The following is a 21473-nucleotide window of genomic DNA, read 5'->3' as shown; positions in this document are numbered from 1 at the left end:
GGCTGTCTCTTATAACATGATTCTTTTGTTGTCTACTTGTTGCTCTTGTCACCCAAAGGTAATTATGCAGCCCATCTGCTAAATCCACCGCCTCTAGTTTTAGTAATCTGTTCTTAATCCATAACATATTCTAATCCATAACATATTAATCTTTTCTAATCCATAACATCTTGTATTGTCTCCTGTGGGTTCAGAATTGTCATAAGCATATCGTCTGCATAGCATTTCAATTTGAATTCTTCCTCATCTACTTCCAAACCTTTTATTTTGGAGTCTTAACTTTGAGGCAAAAATCTCCATTGCTAAAATGAATAGTTGTGGTGATAGTGGACATCCTTGTCTAGTGCCCTTTTCTATTTGTAGTTCTTCTGTTAATACTCCATTAATTAAAAGTTTTGCCTTTTACTTTGCATAAATTCCTTTTATCCAATTTTCAAACTTTTGGCCACAGTTTAAATTTTGTATAGCTTTATATAAAAAAGTCCAAGAAAGATTATCAAATGCTTTTTCAGCATGTAAGAAGACAAATGCTGACTTATGTCCTTTTTTCCCACTAACTCCATTGCGTCAATAACAAATCGAACGTTCTCTTTCATATATCTCCTTGGCACAAAGCCGGTCTAATCAGGATGTATTATGTTCGCTATGCATCTTTTAAGTCTTTCTGCCAAGATGGAGGTGAATAATTTATAGTCCACATTCAGCAACAAAATAGGTTTATATGACTGAGGTAGCGTTGGATCATTTCCCTCTTTATAAATCAGCAATATATGTGCCTCCTGCCACGTTTCAGGTAAAATCTTATCTTCACTTATTTTATTCATTACTTTCTGGAGCGGCAGCACCAGTTCTTCTTCCAAGCATGGCGGTTAATCCATCTGGGCCTGGTGCTCTACCTTTTAAAAAAAATTTTATAGCTTTTGTAATCTCTTGCACTGTAATATTATGATTCAGCATCTCCTTATCTTCTGATTTAAACCTTGGGATTAATGTATCTTTGATGTAGTCTTTCATTCCTTGTTCCGTGGAAATTTTTCTCGTATATTTTAGGAAAAAAAGCTTTAAGTTGATGTATTTCTTTTTCTATGTATGTAATTTTTCTATGAATGTAATTCCATCATGTTTTTTGACTGCTGTAATCTTTCTTCTCTCAGTTTCATTTCTTAGACAATAAGCTAGGAAGCGACCTGGTTCGTTTGCGTGTTCGAAGTGTTTCTGCTTGATAAAGCTTAATTTCCTCTGCATTTCTTCAACTTGCAATAAATTCAATTGACTTCTTAATTGCTTAATGTCAGTCAGTATTGTCTTCTTAAGTGATTTCTTATGTTGTTCTTCCAAGTATTGAATTTTGGCTATGATTTCGTTCATCTTTATTGCTTTCTTCTTCCTTTTTTTTTTTTTTTGCTGTCAAGGCTATCAGATTCCCTCTCATGAAAGCTTTACTTGCTTCACAAACTGTAGTAATGGAAACATCATTGGTACAATTCAATTTGAAAAATTCTTCTAAATCTTGCTTACATTTCTTTAAAATATTATTTTGTAATAGTATATTGTCATCTAGCCTCCATCTTCTTCTACTTTCTTCTTGCCACTCTATCAGTAAGAGATTATGGTCAGCATAGACTTTCGGTTGTATCTCTACTTTCTTTAACTTCATTAATGCGGTTTTAGATATCCAGCACATATCTATCCTTGAGTATGTCTGATGCCTATCAGAAAAAAAAGTATAATCCTTTACTTTAGGATTCAGAGTTCTCCAAGCGTCTATCAAGTGAAGCACTTTCATATGACGCACGACGTTTTTAGGTAGTTTCCCTCCTCTTGTTCTTTTCGATCGCTCCATCTTTGCATCCAGCACTCCATATCTCCACAAATAATAATTTCTCCTTGAAAATCCAGCAGTTTATCAAAAAGATTTTCATAAAAATTTTCTTTAGCAGTGTTTGATGCATAAATTGTAGCTAAGGTGCTAATTCTCCCATCTGTGTGTTTAATTTTCAGTAATATATATCTTCCTTCTGAATCTTTCATTTCCTCCATTATATTAATCTTTTGGTTTGTAACATAAACTGCCACTCCTCTCTTCTTCTCTTCCGCAGATGATATATAGGCCTTACCTAATTTTTTGTTCTCTAAGATATATTCATGCTTTTTCTTAATATGGGTTTCTTGAAGACATATTATATCCACTTTCTGCATCTTTAATAGATTAGATGTTTTAGTTTGTTTTGATGGGGAGTTTAAGCCATTGACATTTACTGAAAGAATACTAAAGTTTCCCATATTTTTAGTATGCCGCCGCTTGATCCAATTTCCCCTCTTCACCCTCTGATATTTTGTCTCTTTGCGCCTGCTGATCATCCAGAGTATTTTCGGCTACCAATTCTTCAAGCAGTTGTTTAGCTTGTTCAGTAGTTGATATCAATCTCCTCCCCTTTGGTAGCAAAACTTCAAGAACAAATGGAATTCTCCAGTAGTATCTTATCTCTTTCCTTCGTAACAGTTGCCTCAGAGAATCAATTTTTTTTCTTTTTTTCAACAGGCTTTGTGGAAGATCTTGATAGACTTGTATTTCTGTCCCCAAAACTTTAAGCAGATTCTCTCTTTGTTTCTTCAGGATCAAGTCTCTTGTTTTCTTATGTGTAAATTTTACCAATATATCGTACTCAACAAAATATTAAATCGGAAGGTCAAAATACATATGAGAAGATAAAGAAAGACATCTCAGCTTTGAAGCAAGAATTTGCGGCAGGACTGGGAGAAGTTAAAAAAAAGTACAGAAGAATACACAAGATATTGAGGTAGTTAAAGATCAATACAAAACTCTCAAACTGAATCAAGAGGTTCTAACCCAACAACTGCAATTAGCAGATCAAAAGATAGAAACTCTTGAAGTACAAAGCAGAATTCAAAATTTACTATTTCGATTTTTGCCTGAGGATTTTGGGAAAAAAGATCTGGGGGAGGAATTCAGAGGGTTATTGCAAGATCACTTCAAGATCGAAGAAGATTGTTTAGAGATAGATCAAATATAGAGGATTTACTAAAGATTTGGAGCAAGATTTAAAAAACTGCAAGTTCCTCTAATTTTTTAAGCAGATCCTCTACTTGAGCTGTAGTGGTTTGAGAGTGTATCTCTAGATTCTGTTGAATTCTGTCCATAAGATCTTGAGAATCAGATTCATCCTCACTGTCCTCCTCCTCCTCCTCCTCCTTTCTTCTGGTGGTCATTTTTTGCAGCCTCTTTGCTCTCCTCTCTAATAATATTTCATACAGATTTCTCATGTGTCTCTTAGAGGAACTTTGACATGCAACTTGTGTACTTATCCAGATTAGTCTTCAAGGCTTTGACAAAAATAGAAAAGCGAGAGATAGATGTTAATTAAGAATGAGCAGAGAAGATATCAGTATGGCCTAAAAGTAATAAGAAATTAAAGCAACATGATAGAAAGAGAGTAAAAATGCTAAGTATAGAAAGGGGAGAGAAAAAAAGAGAGTAATAAAGCAGATTAATAGAAATTATTCTTAGTTTATTAATATTATTAATCCAAATATCTTATATATATATATAAGATTCATCAATTACACAATTAGTATTTTGTTTAGAAGATTAGGTTGTTACGCACTCCTATAAATACTCCTTTTCTCTTTGGCAGTGTCAGTTAACGTTCAGTAACTGGCTGCAAAAATTATCTTGTCCACAAGATGGCAGCGAAGACCATATAATAGCCAGAAAATCTTCACCTGGTAGTTCAGCTCCAAAAACACTTTCCAGTTGGAGAGGGGGTACTAAAGCAAGGAAGGAAAACAGAGAGAGAGGAAGAGGAGTGCTCAGGTTGAAGCTCACACACCCCAAGGGGGAAAAAATTTCCAAAAAATGAACACAGCCAAATTCAATGTCCTTCCTTCCTTCCTTCCTTCCTTCCTTCCTTCCTTCCTTCCTTCCTTCCTTCCTTCCTTCCTTCCTTCCTTCCTTCCTTCCTTCCTTCCTTTCTTTCTTTCCCTGTAACAGCACACAGTTCAGTAGAGCCAGTTGTAATTCCAAAACAAGCAAGAGAAGCACAGTGATGCAGTTACCCCATACAGTCCAGTCCTGCTGATTATAGAGACCTTTAATTTAAATGCAACATTTCCTATCTTCTGGCCTCTTCTATGCATCCTTTCTTTGTCTCTCTTCTCAAAATAATTTCCTCCGTTTCGGCCACCCCCTCCCACAGAACACAACCAGCAAGAAAGAGGTAGCGAGGGGTAGGGGTGGGACGATTGTAACTCTGTATTACCAGTTGTTCTTCTCTTTTCATCTTGCAACACTTTTATCTGTCTTCCTGGTGAAGATGGGAGGTGAGGAAAGGACTGAAGATAGAAGAAAAATAAACAGTGCGGGAGCCATGCTTATAGCTATTCACAAGCTTCTCCACTTACTCAGTTCAAGCTGTTAACAGGCCGCATGAAGAATCCCCTTTACTCCTTCCTTCTTCATCTAGCCACCTTTTCATTAATCTTCTGGGAGGTTTTGACTCCCTCAGCATTATAAATAATGCCCCTGGAAAGTGGAGAGCCCAGGAGCTAATGAAAGCTTCTTCTTTTTCATCCCAGTGTCTTCCCGTAAATCCCAATACTAATTTCTAGAGGAGCAAGTGGCTTCTTTGTTATCTCTAAGAAATAAGTGCTTTCACTTTTGAGTGGCCTTGGGCCGAAGCTGCAGCTGTGTACTGAAATGTCTCTTTTCACAGGAGGGAATGATTCCACTCTGTACTTTGTCTAGACTAAACTGCTTGATTCCCATGTAACTTAGGTTTTCGCGCCTGACTGCAAAGGGGCAGGAGAATGTCTCCCTACATCAGTAGTCCTGTTGTTTGACTAATCACTTCTGCCAACTTCTACCTATGAGTGCATACCTGAATTGAATAGATCTCTAAATAAAGTTTCTTCAACCAATGCACCTGCTTGCTTGCAGTGAGGGACTTGGGGATCTAACTGCCAGGGACTGACAGAAAATTATTGGAATTGGGGTTGCAAAGCACAATCTCTGTGCAATGTTACTCTAGAAATGATTCATCTTGATTAAAAATCTGAATTTAGGATTGCAAAAGGAGAGGTGGTACCTTTACCCTTGGATCCAGTGGCTTGTCAGACAGTTTTACGATGAACTTGCTTTCAGTTTCCCACTGTACAAGGAAACTTAAATTCGTCTTGAAGCCCATTTGAAATAATACCAGTAAAAGAGCAAAGTTAATAAAGAATAGCCTGTCTTCCAAACTGGAATGGGGCTCGGGGGGAGCATTCATACACTGTGCTCTAAGCATTCTCTTTCTAGGTGTTCTTTGAATCTGCTCTTTCCCATGTCTGCTGTGCCTCCACTGTTTAGAAGGAATGTTGTCCAAGTGCATTATTGTGTTGTCTGGAAAGAATGAGATGCATTTTCCTTCCCTGTAAAAATGGTCCTCTCCACATCAACACTGCCTTCTCCTCTGTTGCCTCCTCATCATGCCTTCCCCCCACCATTTTTCCTGCCATGCTACCTACCATAGGGCTTTTTGTGGACTTCTACGAAAAAAGTGGTAATTGCTATTGAAGTATACCATTAGAATAATCTATTGCCACTTAATTATTTCTATTTCAAATTTCAGTTCCTCTGAATTCCTGGTTGTTATTTTTTAAAGAAATGAAGCCTCCAGCCTTTTGATGTATTTGATTTATTTATGTCATTTGTAGTCTTCTTTTCTCACTGAGACTCAAGGTAGATTAGATAGTGTGAGATTAGTACAGACAGTATCAAGGACATTTCAATAAACAGTGCAATAGGATATAGAAATGTAAATTTGCAAAGACATAACATCAGCAAGAATCCATTACAGAGGAGAAGAAATGCTGAAACAGAGCATATGCAATTCTAAGACTAACATATTAAACGACATAAAACTGCCCAGTAGGATCATACTTAAAGCAACAGATAGTATATAAGACAACAGAGAGTACACAGTAGTGAAGTCTATGGTCCCTAACTCCTTAGTGAAGTGTCTCTTTGAGACCACCTTCTTAGAGAACAGAAAAACTTGTTTGCTAAGTTTTAGAAATTTGGACTTAGTTATTTCACAGTTCCTGGTTTGTTTTTCATGATTAAAAAGTGAGTAATGTTAAAGCACAAAACACAGGCTGTGAGTGAATGAGCTCTTAGGTCATACTGAATTAGAAAATGAGTGCGTGTTTCCAAATTGCGAACTGTTTTCTTTCTCTCTCTCTCTCTCTCTCTCTGTGTGTGTGTGTGTGTAAGTGTTCTGTGCTGGTTATAAGAATGAGTCACTCAGGTGAAATTGTAAGGATTTTTTGTTGTTCTTTTGCTTGCAGTTAGCTTCCCCTTACAGAAAAGATTGGACTCCATTGCTAATCCTGGCTAATACTCGGAGCGGCAACAATATGGGCGAAACATTGCTGGGACAATTTAAGATCTTGCTAAACCCAGTTCAGGTAACGGTGCTGGTTTAATAAAACTGTGGGCAGGGCCCTCTCGTCGTCAGCATAAAACATGAAATATATTTTATGTATAACTCAATTTAGGCACCCTGCTAAGGAACCCGATTCATGAAAGCCCAGTAGTCTGATTTTTAGAACAGGATGTTTCTGTCTCATAAGTGTGATATGAGTGTTTTGTTCTAGAACTTATATGGCAATCTTGCCAATCATTTTATAAAAAATTACCACCCTGTTAAAAATGTTAGTGGCTTGCTTGGAGATACACACGCAAAGTTGGGTGTATCTCTAATCTGAGGCTAGCCTGTACGCACAGCAGAGTGAGATACGATAGAATGCGCTCCATAACAGATGCGATGCTGGTTAGAAAAGCAGAGAACTTGAAGGACATTGTACTTCCAATCTTTGGGTTTCAGTTAACCCCGGCTGACTGAATTTTGAGCCTAGGGATTATATTGGATCCCACACTGTGGTAGAGAAATCTTAATGCAGCTGCAAAAGAGGCCTTCTTCCAGCTCAGTCCAACCCTAAAGATGGTCCCCTAGTTTGACATGGCCGATTCTGCCACCTGGATTCATGCTGTGGTAAGATAGACTGCTGTAATGCTCCTCCCTACATAAGTCTCCCTTAAAAGTCAACTTGGAGACTTCTGCTGCCGCTGGTTTACTTTCAGGAGGCAGACGGAGCCTGCATATCACTCCCATTCTGCAGTCACTCCATCGGCTTCCCATCATTTCCTGGGCTCAATTCAAGTCCATGGCTATCACATTCCAAGCCCTTCATGGCCTCGGCTGCTAGTATCTGTGCAACCACCTCTCTCCCTGTGTTCTGCCCTAGCAGCTTCATTCAGCTGAACAAGGCCTTCTGCAGACGCTGCTCTTCAGCTGGGCAAAATCGGGGCTTTCTCTGTGGTGGCCCCTACGCTATGGGACGGCCTGCCTGAAGAGGTCAGGAGAGCCCCCACTCCCTGACTTTCTGCAAACTGTAAAACTGAGTTATTCAGGGGGGCTCTCGACTCAGATGGTAAGGCTGTGCCATAAGAAATAGCTCAAAGTGATGCCTTAGTAAGGGGCAGGAACTATAAACTAAGCTGTTGGGTATTGTCTGCTGGTGTAGATATACTCCTACTGGGTAGTTCCCATGTTGTTAAAGATGTCGTGTTAATTGATTTCGCTTTGTTTCAGAAATGTTTTATCTCTGTCTTTGGACATATTATTGTTTTCAAATTTTCTGCCGCCATACCCTATTGCATCTGTTCATTGAATGGCCTTACTATTGATTATATCTAAAGCAAAGCCACTCACTTTCTCTGCTAGTTTCATACGAATTCGGGGGCGGCGGGGGGAGAGGTTCTTTCTTTGGGAGACTGTGGTTTCAACAGCAGGCATGAGTGCGTCATAATAAACTATACTTTGAGAACTCACAGGAACAGCCTCAAAGGGTGGCTGCTGGAGATCAGCTGTCTCCAGAATGGGAACTACCTTGTGGGGTTCCGCAGGGCGCAGTCTTATCTCCCATGTTATTCAACCGCTACGTAAAGCCTCTAGGAGAACTCATTCGCAGCAATGGAGTTGGATGTCATCAATATGCAGATGAGACCCAACTCTGTATCTCGCTATCCAGGTCCCCACAGGATGCAGTAGAAATCTTAGATCGCTGCCTGACAGCTGTGGTGAAATGGTTGAAAAACAACAAATTGAAATTGAACCCAGACAAGACTGAAGCGATGCTTATTGGGAAGGCAGAGATCTTGAAGGATATTGTACTCCCCACTTTTGATGGAGTTTGTTTGACCCTCACTGACTCGGTTAAGAGCCTACGAGTTACACTGGATCAAGTGCTACTACTAGAAAAACAAGTTAAGGCAGCGGCAAAAAATGCTTTTCACAATCTCACTCTTGCCTGAAAGATGGCTTCTTATCTCGACACAGCCTACCTGGCCACCTGGATCCATGCTATGGTAACAGCAAGGCTTGACTATTGTAATGCATTATATATAGGTCTCCCATCTAAGCGAACTAGGAGGTTCCAGTTAGTACAAAATGCTGCAGCTCGACTGTTAGCAGGAGTGAGCAGGAGCAGGAGCATCACTCCTAATCTACAGTCACTCCATTGGCTACCTATCAGTTACCTGTGGGACCGCCTCCCTCCGTATGTTCCTCTATGGCAGCTTCGCTCATCTGAATAGGGTCTCCTGCAGGTGCCAGGCTGCACATGGGTGAAATCAACAGCAGCCTGTACACGGGCTTTCTCTGTGGTGGCCCCTACCCTGTGGAACGGCCTGCCTGAGGAGGTCAAGAGGGCCCCCACCCTCCTGGCTTTCCACAAACGATGCAAAACTGATTTATTCAAAAAGGCTTTTTACTCAAATGGGAGGATGTATTGTAGGGATGGGGTCTCAGATGTTTTGCTAATGAATTAGGGATCATAGATTTCACCACTATGTTGCCTTACATATTATTTGTTACTTTAAATATGTACTCTTTATGTACTACCTGTGCTTCATGTTGTCTAATGTCAGTCCTAGAAGTGGTTATGTTCTGTTTCAGTATTTTCTTCTACTTTGTATTGGATTCTTGCTAATGCTATGTTTTTTCAAACTTGTATCTATTTACCCTACGGCATTGTTTATGGAAATGTCCTTGATACTGTATGGAAATGTACTTGATACAGATTGTATTAATCTCATACTGTGTAATCCACCTTGAGTCTCAGTGAGAAAGGTGGACTATAAATGACATACATAAATACATAAATCCTGTACAGACAATAAACTGGGAACAATCATTTGCTTTTTCTTTAATGGCAAGCTCTACTCCCTTGAGCTTTCATGCTCTACCATCTGAGCCTTGGGAGACTTGGAAACCTCTTGGACCAACCAGTCATGGAGTTGCATCTAAATTTTTTGGGCAAATCAGGTGTCCATTGCCCATTCTGCAAACAAATAGCTGAAATCCTGCTTTTGTAAAAATGACAGTTGCATTTACGGAGAGTCTGGGTGGACCATTTTGTATGGAGTGCCTGGTGAAACAGATGGCATACATCCTTTAGAAACACGGTGTGGATATGGTTGTGTAACTTTCCCCGGCATCAGGCTCTCATCAGCTACTGCTGATAAGGGTCGCAATGCGGTCGCTCTCCTCTCCTCCCTCTCGCCATGCTGGTTCGTGAACTCCTCTCTTCCCCCCCTCCCCCAATACTTCCCGCTCTGGGCAACTCCTGTGCACAGACTGGCCTGCAAGGAACTGTCCCAAGTCCCCTAAAGGAACACATTTTGCCTACCAACGACTGCACAAATTGTGATTACTTTAACACTTGTGGCTTGGGTGCTGCGTTGTTGGGAAACGTTTTCCCGCTGGGAAAACCTCCCTTGTGGGGGTATTGCAGAATGTCCACAACTGGGGTGGGACCAGGTTTAAAACCTCCTGCGGCAACACCCATCATTCTTCCACACTGAGAGATCTCTGTCTTTTGGTGCTACACCTCTGAAGATGCCAGCCACAGCTGCTGGCGAAACGTCAGGAACTACAATGCCAAGACCACGGCAATACAGCCCGGAAAACCCCCAACAACCATTCTTCCAAACTTTGCTAAAATATTCAGCTTGCTTTGGAAAATAGCTGCAGCTTTTAACTTTTCTGTTTTGTCACTTGAGCCCTACTTGGGGAATGATACAGGATGCTTTGACGGAAGCCTGCTGTTTGTTCAGCTTACTGTTTGTTAAGCTTGTGCCTCTTGTCATGTCTGTGCCCCATCCATGCCATTGTTTTCATGCTGAACCAGTGATGCTGTTCTGAACCAGTGTTTCATGCTGTATCTTGATGTCATATTGCCAATGCCATAACTGCTTTGCTTTCACAGGCTTATAGAAGCTGTAGGTGTTTTATCTAACACTGTAGAAACTCTCCGTGCTTCTGACCATGTACACTGCTTGCATCCATGAATTACTATGTTTCAACGTTGATCTCCTGCTTTCTCAGTGTCTAGACTTGATAGTGAAAATATGTGAGACGTTCTCAAGACGGGGAAGGAGTAAATGTGTGTGTTAAGAGGAAAGGTTTTCCCACATGTTGCCATTCCTGTCAACCTGTTCTTACTGCTTAGTTGCTTGCCTTACTTCTGAGTAATTCTATGGACATATCTGTAGAACTGATCTGATTCCTGAATAAAACCTTCTAACCAAGAGCCTGGATTCTTGCTGTGATGGTACAGGGGTCTGTCTGCCATAGCCTGTCACCCATAGCCTGACACTTCTTTTTCTGAATCTCACAACACAGTTCTTTCAGTCTGGGTACCAAGATCTTGAAATGCTTTAGGGCATGGTCTGATGTATTATGTGCCCATCTCCCCCCACTCATTGTCTCCTAAAAGTGCAATAAATGAGCATTGATGCGTAGTTGTATAGGACTAATTTTGCTGACCGTTTTGTTAGCATAGCTGAGAGTCCATTTGCATTCCTGAAGGGGATATTCAGCCCATGAAGGGCGGTCACTCTCCCTCTCTTCTTCTGTTTAGATTTTTGATCTAACCAAAACAACCCCTGCAAAGGCACTCCAGCTCTGCTCCTGGCTGCCTTTCAATGCCGCTCGTGTCCTCGTCTGTGGTGGGGATGGCACCGTGGGCTGGGTCTTGGATGCCATTGATGACATGAAGATCAAGGTAGGGTGTGGCCGCGTGACTCTTTTCAGCCTTGTCCTCGAGTCCATTTTTCTACTGACTTGGTGTTCAGTTTGTACCAATCTCTGGCACTGAAGTACTTAGTTATTGGTGGGGGTTTTAAAATCTTGCCCCTCCTGCAAGGACTTCAGGGTGGCGCTTATGGTCCTTAACTCCCTCTCACCCCAACACGATGCCCACACTTGACGCTTACCGTAGCTCATTTGAGGCACAGCAGGGTTTGGCCCCGAGCACCCCTGGGAGTCGCCTGACACCTCAGCCGCTCTCCTGGATGATTGTAGATCCTCCTCAGAGGCAGAGGTTTTCCTTTTCCTTGTTCCTCAGGCTGATGCCTGGCCTGGCATTGTAAATAAGTTGCAATGTCCCTTAAGAGGTCCAGTTTTTTTCACTTGGACAATCCCTATTTCAAGTTTCCTCTGGGCAGCAAGGTCAAGTTCCAGTTCTTAATAACTTTCTGGTGTGCCTTGTAAACCTGTTGGTTTATTTTAAAAAGAGTAGGTTGTAGCTTTCCTGTTAACAAGCTCCATTCTCTTTACACTTTGGTCATTAGTATGTAGTATGTATGTAGTATGTGGATCTGGCATCTGCTGTTCTTAGCAGTTTTATCACTCCAGGATTAAATGTGAGATGCTTGAGGAGTGAGCAGCTCTGTAAATTTGAATTCTTCTGTCTGGCAGGGGCAAGAGCAGTATGTCCCACAGGTTGCGATCTTGCCCCTGGGAACGGGCAATGACCTGTCTAATACCCTGGGCTGGGGTGCTGGCTATGCCGGAGAGGTCCCCGTGGAGCAAATCCTACGCAATGTCATGGAGGCTGATGGAGGCAAGCTGGACAGGTAAGTCACAAAGCAAAAAAATCTCCAGACGTTTCACATCAGTGAGCTGATGTTACACATTGAGTTCTGAACTCTGTGCCTAATTAACAGTGGTGAGTTGGAGCCAGAGGGTTCAGTTCCACTCACAGTGGAGGCTTCCTCTAGCGGAAGAGGTGTGTTCCCCTGCAGCAAAGCTCCCTGTCCTGGAGGAAGGCTCCACCCTTGGAGGAAAGGATCTTTTGGATCCAGTCCAATAGCTCTGCTTCATTGTCTGTGTTAACCGTTTCTGGTTGTAAACATTGTTATCAATCATTCTGATTGCATTGTATAAGAGATTAAAGAGAGGCAGTATAAGCAGAAGAAACCCCTGCTAAGCTGTGGAAAGGGCAAGGGTCATACAAAGACACAGCAGCTGCTGCAGGTGGAAGCAAAGCTTATGATGATTACTGACTGGAGAGTCTTTTAGTGAGCAGCTTTAGAAAAGTCCACAGCAGCATAAGTGCAGCATTTCCCTCCCCTATAAAACTGCAACAGGATCTTAATGGCTTTAGGTTTTTCAGGTCCATAGTATATGTATTCTTTATGTATGTATGTAGAATATAAATGTGAAGAATGAACAGTCCACTACTTAGGTGACTTACTCTTGTTAGCATAAAAATCTAAATATTTTAAAACTGTTAGTAGAGCCAGGGAAGTAATACAGCGCCACCCACGCAGAAATATTTTCAGTACAATTGACTGCAATCATAGGATTTGCAAAAAAGCCTTAACTTGTCCTTCTGCAAACAAAAACCATAGCAAGTAATATGCACACCGTTAAGAAAGCATGGGAATAATTAAAAACACCGCTCCAATAGAGCTCTAACTGATGCCCTTGGGTATCCCGTGACAGATGAGCCTTGTCAGGGACACGTGACTTGAGGGCACGGCTGCCTGAAGCTTTCTGTTCGGGGAAAGACAATGTCGCTTTGATTAACTGCTGGAGATTCTTCTCCAGTTGATAAATTGCTCTGAATGAAAGAGGGATCGCGAGTTTAACCACTTGTGCTCCATTTGACAACTTTGCTGAAGGTTTTATTGCCCAGGTGCCCAGGTGGTTACTGGAGATTAAAGTGTCGGGAGCCGGGAGACATCTACTCGTAGCTACAATTGGAATTTAAAGGCAAGTCGACCCTTGGTCTTAAGAACTTCAGAGTACTAAGCAACTCTGCAACACAGCTATTTCTTCTGTGGCGAGATAATACTCTGCTTTCCTGGACTTTTCTCTATTTTTTACTTTTTAATTGAGAGAAGAAGATTAATGATACATCATTTGCAGGAAGTTTTTAAACTACATAAGAAAGATTTCATGGACTAAGAGAAACCCAAAATCTATGGTTTGTTTATCTTTATAATTCATGAATTTGTATTGGGAGAAAGTATTTTGGCCGGACTGGATAAATGAAATTATGTAGAAGAAGCAAAGGCTGAAATACTGGCCTTGAAACTCCATCTGTAAACAGATAATTGTAAATATTATCTGTAAAAGGCTTTACAGATTATTTATAGAGAAACAGAGCCATCTTGTGGAAAATATTTCAAGGCACAAGGAAACGCACACTTTCGACAGACATCACAGCTACAGATTTGATGCAAAAACTTTTCATCAATTAGGTGACAAATTTGATTCATTTGGAAGGAAAATGGAAGACAATTTATGAAATTTAAGGCAGATTTAACTGAACAAATTAAAAATATTGAAGGAGCTGTTTAAAAAAACCCTCTGAGTATGTAAAGACGTGGAGATCCTGGACAGCAGAAGAGCAGTGTTTGATAGAGTGTTAGAGAAACATCAAGATAATTTATCTTTATTGAAATTAAAGGTGAAAGAATATGCTCTGCGACTACAAGGCATCAAGGAGACACGAGAGGAAGATGTTCGACGTAGGGTGGTCAAGGCTTTGGCGGAATTTCTTCAGTTGGACATCCCAAGAGTTGATATGAAGTGGATAAAGTATATAGAATCTCCACGAAGTATGCGGCACAGAATAAATTACTGAAAGATATTATAGCGTGTTTCGTCAAAAAGTCTACGAGAGACCAAGTTTTACAACAACATTACAAGAAGAAACAGAGAATACAGGAAGGCGAGGTCATTCTTTTAAAGGAGATACCCCACAAAATTCTGAGGAAGTGAAGAGACTACGTATTTTTAACGGAAAAGCTGAAACAGAAGAAAATCCCATTTAGATGGGACAAGTTGGAAGGAATGATTTTTATTTCCAAACAACAGAGATTCAGGTTGAATTTAGTACCTAAAGCAAGAGATTTCTTTGAAACATAAAACAAGGAGATGGAAGAATTTGCAGAAGATCCCAAACAGTCCATATTGGAACAGAAAGAAGAGAAAGAACAAGAAGATGTGGACTCTGATAATAATTAAGCCCAAATATGGATTACAGATACATAACATGCAATATAAATGGGGCGAATGCTCCTCAAAAACAATGGAAAGTATTTCATTATTTGAAAATATTGAGAGCCAACATCATTTGCTTACAAGCAACACATATCAGGAAAAAAGTCATCAAGTATTTGGAGTACATAATTTGGGGGGGGGGGATATTTGTCTCTTCAGATAATAAAAAGAAAAAGTGGGGTGGTATTGTATCTAAAGTCAGCATTGAAACCAGAACTTTTAATATCTGACAACCGTGGAGGTGAAATTAAACGGAACAAAACTTTAGTGGTGAGAATCTATGCACAAAATGAGGGAAAGGGAGGTTCTACAAATATTTGGGGGGGGAAATTGGTGGATCTGTCCTATGAAAACTGTTGTTTGATGAGTAATTGGAAAGGTGTAGTTTCTCCACAAATAGATAGATGTTCTGAGAAAACCAGAAAAGATACTCAAGGCAAATTACCAAAGGTTTGTTTTGACATGCTTGATAATATGGGTTTGGTGGATGTTTGGAGTCAAAAAAAAATGGGACTCAAGAGAATATACATTTTACTCTGAGAGACATAAATCTTTGTCACATATAGATGTGATCTGGGTATCGAAAAATTTGGTGGCCAAAATTGGTAAAGTGGTGATATTGCCAAAGTCTTTTTATGACCATAATCCTGTAAGTGTAACTTACAGAACCAAATTCAATGTATTTAGGTGACAATTAAATGAATCTTTACTACATAAAAGCTTCCCTGTCCCCACAGCTTTCTCTTAACCCGATGGAGGGGGAGGTGGGGGAATTCCCTGTCACCCTGACATTGGGTCAGTGAGCGGGGGTGGCCAGTTTAAACTAGCTCCCCCCCCCCCCGCAGCTGCCTCCTCTTCACCCAATGCCAGGGAGACGGGGGAGTCTCCTTCTCCCTGGCATTGGGTCGGTGCCGCCTTCGCCCGCTGCTGATGGGGCCAGGGAACTCACTGTCACCAGCAGGCGAACAGAGCGCCAGGCGCAGGGTGCAGGCTTAACCCTACCTCCCCTCTGCCACCTTCGCCCGCGGCTGATGGGGCCAGGGAACTCTCTGGCCCCATCAGCAGCAGGCAAATGTTCATTTTGTGGTACTTAGCTGTAAAGAAAAACTTGTCAGGTATATTAAGGCTAGGACAGGGGAAAGTTTGTTTCAGAATCATTGGCGTTGGCAAGAATTTTAGGCAACATGGATAGTAAGTCAACATGGGCTTCTAAATTTGGTTACACACGAGTTTTGTGATGTCACTTCCTTCTTTTCTGCTGCAGCCATGCCTCAGCATGTTGGTGCCAGAGGTGCATAAATTCCCCTCCCTCATACTGGTCAAAACCGCCCCCATAATATTAGCAGGTGTATGGTTATGGATATGCCATGAACTTCTTCTCTGAATGTGCTTCAGGTGCTAAAAGTACTGCCCAAGCAAGCAGAAAACATGGATGCTGGTGCCCAAGCAGACCAGCTAGATCCCACCTGGGAGATGGAATGTGTAGACATCGGGAGAACAGGCAAGGGCAGCTCGAACTCCTCTCATGGCCCAGAGGTGCATGAAGACTCCTGATACAGTAGGGCCTTCCCGGAGTTCCTAATTTAATCAATGCACCCGCCCTATTGATCTCACTTTAACTACTTCCTTATTCTTAGGCGATTCAGGTAGCTGGTAGCCTCACCCATCCACCTCACGAGTTGTCAGTCATAATTGATAGCTGTCGTGCTGCCCGGGAAAACCTAATGAAACCTTCCTAGTTCTTTGTTACACCTCAAAGATGGTTTACTGGCTTATTGTCCCACTTTGGAGACAGTTCACCTGCTCTTTGTCTCGCCCCCAAGACAACTTCACAGTCCTTTGTTCCACCCCAGGAACAACCACTCAAATCATTGTTTTGGGGGTATAAGATGCAATCTTACCCCTGGGTAGGATCTATGGTATGAAATAGACTACCTCTCTGTCATAGCTGTATGTATACTTCGGATCCCACATCCACCTTCTAACCTCTGTTCGAGTCCCTTCCACCTTGAAGCGCAGTCCGCTCAATGCTGCTCCTCTCTTTCCTGGACGTCTGGATAGGTAAATATCACCCAATCCCTCAAACTCTATCCAGCTTTCACCACTGCTTTCTGGTTATCTCTGAATGCATGTTGTGTGCTGTTGATCCTTGTTAATTTCAATAACCCCCCCTCCTTTTATTGAACGTCTGTCTGTTTATTGAAAGGAGTTCTCTAGCTGGGACAGTCCCCGTATACATAGGCAAAAAGATCCCTAAGTTACCCCTCCACTCGCCGATTCTCCTTGTTGCTAATTGCCCCCAACTCACAAGGAGTTACCCTTTGGGCAACACTGTCCCCTGTAATTTCAACTAGAAGACTGAAAATCATTGATGGTTGCATTCCTCCATGGTTTAGGAAGGTGTTCTAGCAAAGGAGAATGAAGAGGCAGTGGTTCTCTGGAAGGCAATTGAACTAAGTCTCAGGAGGGGTGGGGGGAAGGGAAGGCCTAGGCACCTGTATATCCTTGCACTTGCCGTGTTGATGTGGCATCCAGGGTTTTCCCAGTCTGGAAAGCCTAGCTGATCTAGGAAATTACCTATGTTGAAATCTTCCAGTTCAAAGAAATTCTGTACGATGCTTGGTTAGGGTTAGCCTGGCAGTGTGATACTCCTTGTAAGTTGTCTTAGCCTTTGAAAGTTGGGGACCAGCAGCACTGTAGCAAAATGTGATCTCCCTACAACAGTGTTGGTAGAGTTTTTTTGACACTGGTGTTTGAAATGAGGTTCCAGATGAGCTTGCTCACTTTCTAATCTTCGGGTCTGGGGTTGTCCTCACTGCCTGTGGAAAGACTTGTCCCCTTTCATGCACGGATAGAAGATGAAGCTTAAGCATCTTTTGAAGAAAGAATTAGTAATGTGCCGCAAGACAGTCTGTAACATTTCAGATGCAGTTTTTATTAGGGGTGAGGGTTTTGTCATTTGAAGTTTGTTTGGGAAAAAGTGATTTCTGGGCAATTAGATTAAGTGTAAAACTTTTTGTTTCAGGTGGAAAGTCCAGGTAACAAATAAAGGATACTACAATTTAAGAAAGCAAAAGGTATGACTTGAAAATAGATGAGTTTATACAGTGAGTAAATTGCTGGAACCCAAAGTGGGCAGGATGTAATCAGTAGTCATTGCTAGCCAATTTCTAGTGGACCACCTTGGGCCTGTTGGGGTTCTTGTAAAATATGATGGGCAAGTAGATCTTGACTTGGATCCAGCAAAGCACTTTTGTATGTTCTTAAGCAAGAATGCATATTTCAAGATCATTTGTTTTGCCTTACCTGCTGAGAATGCACTGTAGACTAGAAGGGTCCTAGATGTTATTCTTTTTTTCTTTTAAGGAGACTGCACATGCTTAAATTTATCTCACCCTGAGGTTTGAGTAGAAGTGCATTTAAGTAAACAATCTCTCTCTCTACCCTGGAATTAATTTTAAGATCTCCTGTTTCATCATATACAATTTCACCTGTTTTCTAAAGTGGCGTAGTCTAAATGTAGAGTTATTCTGTCTCTGTGATTTATTTATTTATTTATACCAAAATTATTTGGCCTCCCTGGGGAACCTGCCCAAGGTAGCTTACGAAATAAAATACAGTAAAAGCGTTAAAAGTTATTAATTAAAACCCAATGTTAAAAGCCCAACCAGAGCATAAAAACACTGAGCAATTGAAAATGACTCTTAAGTTTGCAGGTTAAAAGCACTAAAAAAGGATATTAAAAGTTAACCCCATAATTAAAAGCCTGGGCTAACAAGCCTGGTACCTGACAGAGAACCTCAAGGGGGAGGGCATTCCGCAAGCGAGGGGCCACGACGGGAAAAGTCCCTGCCTGTGGTCACCACCCGCCTCGCCTCTGAAGGCAAAGGCAGTGCTTTGGAAACAGGTCTTAACTGTCCGGCTGGACTATGTGGGAGGGTGGCAGGAGGCAGAGTCCTTCCCTAGTCTCCTGGCCCCAAGCCATTTGTAGCTTTAGAAGTAAGGACCAGCCCTGTGAATTGTGCCTGGAAGAGAATGGGCATCTGGTGCCGGTCCGGAGCAATACGATGCTTGAATTCAGCCCGAGGCTCCCACCATTTAGACGTTTCTGGTCCGTTTTCAAAGGCAGCCACACACACAGAGCATCGTAGTAATCTATCCTGGATGTAATCAGAGCATCAGTCACTGTGGCCAGATCATGTGCATGCATACAAACCCTCTCTAGAGGATTGTGTGGCCTCCATTTGAGAACAGTTAAACATTCCAAACTATAAGGAGACTGAAACTAAGAGTTTCAGAGTATATTGGTACAGTGTCCCAAGCACTGCCGATATATGTAAAGCAAGGGGTGAGAGCTGGTTCTTTACTGAACAAAGAGCAGAAAACATAGGCCCTGCCTGCTTTGCTCACCTTGCCTCACTGTCCTCAGTTGTTCAGAACAGGTCTTCTCCCAACTGAGATCTCTTACCAGAAGAAAAAAACGCTTAAATCCGTGAAGTATAGAGAAGGAGGAAAGGGAACTGGGCTTCCATCACCATTGTGCTCCATTTCCTATTTAGAATAGACTCCTCCTTGCTGTATACGTGAATAAAAGATACTTGGATTTCTTTCCCTTCCCCACTGCATCTGGTTTGGTTCTGGGTATTGGGCTGTTTTCGTGTTGTGCAGCCCGATGCAGTAGATGCTTCCTCAGAACTAAATCCCTTTATGAATACATGAAGCTGCTTTATACTGAAACAGGTCATCACTCTGTCAAGGTCAGTGTTGTCTGTTCAGATGGGCAGTAACTCTCCAGGTCTCCAGAAGAAGGTCTTTCACGTCACCTGCTACCACCTGGTCCTTTCACCTGGAGATGCCAGGCATAAAACGGGGGATCTTCTGCACCCCTTCGTGGGGTTTATTCTGTTACAAATATGCATAAGTTGCTGCCTGGATAGCTTTAGCTTTTTAAAAAGGAAATCTTCATATCCTTTTTAGTGTACAAAGCACCATGCAATATTATTTATACTAAAACAGCTAAGTGCAATTATGCAGTAGGATGTTTTTTAGATATTTCCCCAGAGATTTTCCAAACCTGTTAATCCATTTTTCCCCCCTCTGCAGGTCTTCACAATGAACAACTATTTTTCTATAGGGCCAGATGCTCTTATGGCTCTGAATTTTCATGCACATCGTGAGAAGTCTCCCTCTCTGTTTTCCAGTAGGATTATTAACAAGGTATGCTGAGTAAAACCAAAACTTTCTCTATTCTCCCATGGTCCAGGAGTGGGTCAGTCTGATTGATGGGAAGTAGCTCCTCCTCTTGCGCAGGATCGGTTTGGCTTAACAATCCCAGGTAGGAGGGGCTCTTCCCTGGATCTCCAGTTTTTTCCGGCCCTACTCTGGCAGGGTTGTGTGTTGGCTTGCTCTAGTGAGCGAAGCAATCCCCCCCCCCAAAACCAGAAGACAGACGCGGCGGCACGAGGGGAAGGGGGAAAAGGAAAGGCTTGTCCTTCCTACCCCGCACTGTCTCTCCCACCTTGGAAGCCCCGCGGGGAAGTGGCTAAAAGGGCTGGGGCTCCTTGAACCGGCTGGAAAGTGGCATGAACGAGAAGGAAGCAAGGCGCCCTTGGCAAAGGAGCGCAAGACAGCAACGCGCCCACTCGCAGCCGAAAAGCCAGCCCAAAGCAACCTCCAGTGCTCCGAGTGCACGGGCAACGGCGGCAGCATTGACTGAGAGCTGATCCGGGCCTGACATAAGGTAAGGAGCCATGATCCTGACGGGGGCTACAAGGGAGTACGGCACAACCAGAGAGGCGTTTTGGCCCCTGGAGCCTTCAGAAGGAGTGAGTCTGTGGGTGCCGTGAATGGCTCCTTGGGGGTTTTCAGCCCACCCCTCACCACCACTACTCTATCCCTCCTTCCCTCTTTCTCTTCTTGATCTCTCTGAATGGACACCATTTTCTCTCTTCCCTAGGCGGGAAGATTTTTGGCAGGCCTGGCTTCCAAGGCAGGGCAGTGTGAAGCTGGGATGGCAGAGGGAGCCATAAGCAGCCTGGATATCCCAAGCTCTCCTCTCTCCCTGCAATCAGCACAAGGCCCCAGTGGAGTGAGTCAGGAAAATAATGCCTTAGATCTCTCTGGCCATGATGCAAAAGCAAGTATTCTGGCCTGGATGAGGAGTGAGATGAGAAGGGAGTTGAGAGTGGTGAAGGAGTTCAGAGAGCAGCAGAAACCGTCCACTAAGGAAAGTCAAAAGCTGACTTCTGGCAAAAGCAAAAGGCGGGCAAAGTCTGATCCCCCTCACAAGGCTAAGAGGAGAAGAGAGAAGGAATGGGCAGAGGAATCTTCTAGCCAGTCAGAGGAACCTCACTAACACTCTGAACTCTCAGATACAGTCAGATACTGAGGATGGAGAGCTTTCAGAGGAGGAGGAGGGGACAGTAGCCTCTGCGCACATCCGGCTTTTTCCTCAAGAGCTGTACTCGAGATTATTACCAAAGGTCTTAAGGGTGCTTGAGATTACCCAAAAGGACATGAGGAAGGAAGACACAGACCAGTCCTACCCACAGGGCAGTGAAAGGGTTCTCCCCAAAATGGGCTCACCACAGACGGGGGTGCCTTTACTAGCCATGTTCCACAGTATACTAAAGGCAGAGTGGGATAACCCAGCAAAGCCAAAGTCCTTGCAGTCGGTGTTCAATAAGCTCTACACTTTGGGTCAAAATGCAATGAAGAAGATCAGTTACCAGTTGTAGGATGACCCAATCTCCAGCCTGGCTACTACCTCTGTTCTGCCTATGGATGCAGAGGGCATGCCTGAGGATCCATCCGATTGAAGAGGCACTGTGCCGGGATTTTGATGCATCTGCAGCATCCTTAAGAGCCTCAGCCGTGGGATCTCTGTTCGCCAGGGCAGCGTTCACCTGGGCATCGGATCTCGCGGAGCAGGCAAGGAGATACCCAAGGAGTATAGGAATGTGATCAAGAATATAGCTTTAGCAATGGCCTTCACAGCAGATGCCTCAAAGGATTCCTTTCAGATGTCATCGAGAGCCATGGGTTTCAACGTTA

General features: G+C 42.6%; 1 protein-coding gene across 4 annotated transcripts in view; it reads left to right on the top strand.

The window, feature by feature from the left end:
- The window catches only part of DGKE (diacylglycerol kinase epsilon), a 77435-nt gene that overhangs the window by 20503 nt on the left and 35459 nt on the right, over window positions 1-21473 (top strand). For all 4 annotated transcript variants that reach the window (XR_008596857.1, XM_054976912.1, XM_054976910.1 and 1 more), the window contains 5 exons: window positions 6349-6468; window positions 10987-11130; window positions 11826-11983; window positions 17446-17497; window positions 19524-19637. Coding sequence is in view for 3 of the 4 variants with exons in the window: in XM_054976912.1 (XP_054832887.1) it covers window positions 6349-6468; window positions 10987-11130; window positions 11826-11983; window positions 17446-17497; window positions 19524-19637 (588 nt within the window). In the remaining variant the exon portion in view is untranslated. The remainder of the gene's footprint in view (window positions 1-6348; window positions 6469-10986; window positions 11131-11825; window positions 11984-17445; window positions 17498-19523; window positions 19638-21473) is intronic.

Source organism: Eublepharis macularius, chromosome 4 (assembly GCF_028583425.1).
Source record: "Eublepharis macularius isolate TG4126 chromosome 4, MPM_Emac_v1.0, whole genome shotgun sequence".
In the NCBI taxonomy this organism is placed as follows: domain Eukaryota; kingdom Metazoa; phylum Chordata; class Lepidosauria; order Squamata; family Eublepharidae; genus Eublepharis; species Eublepharis macularius.
Note: the sequence above shows the minus strand (reverse complement) of the source record. Positions and strands in the feature narration are given on the sequence as shown.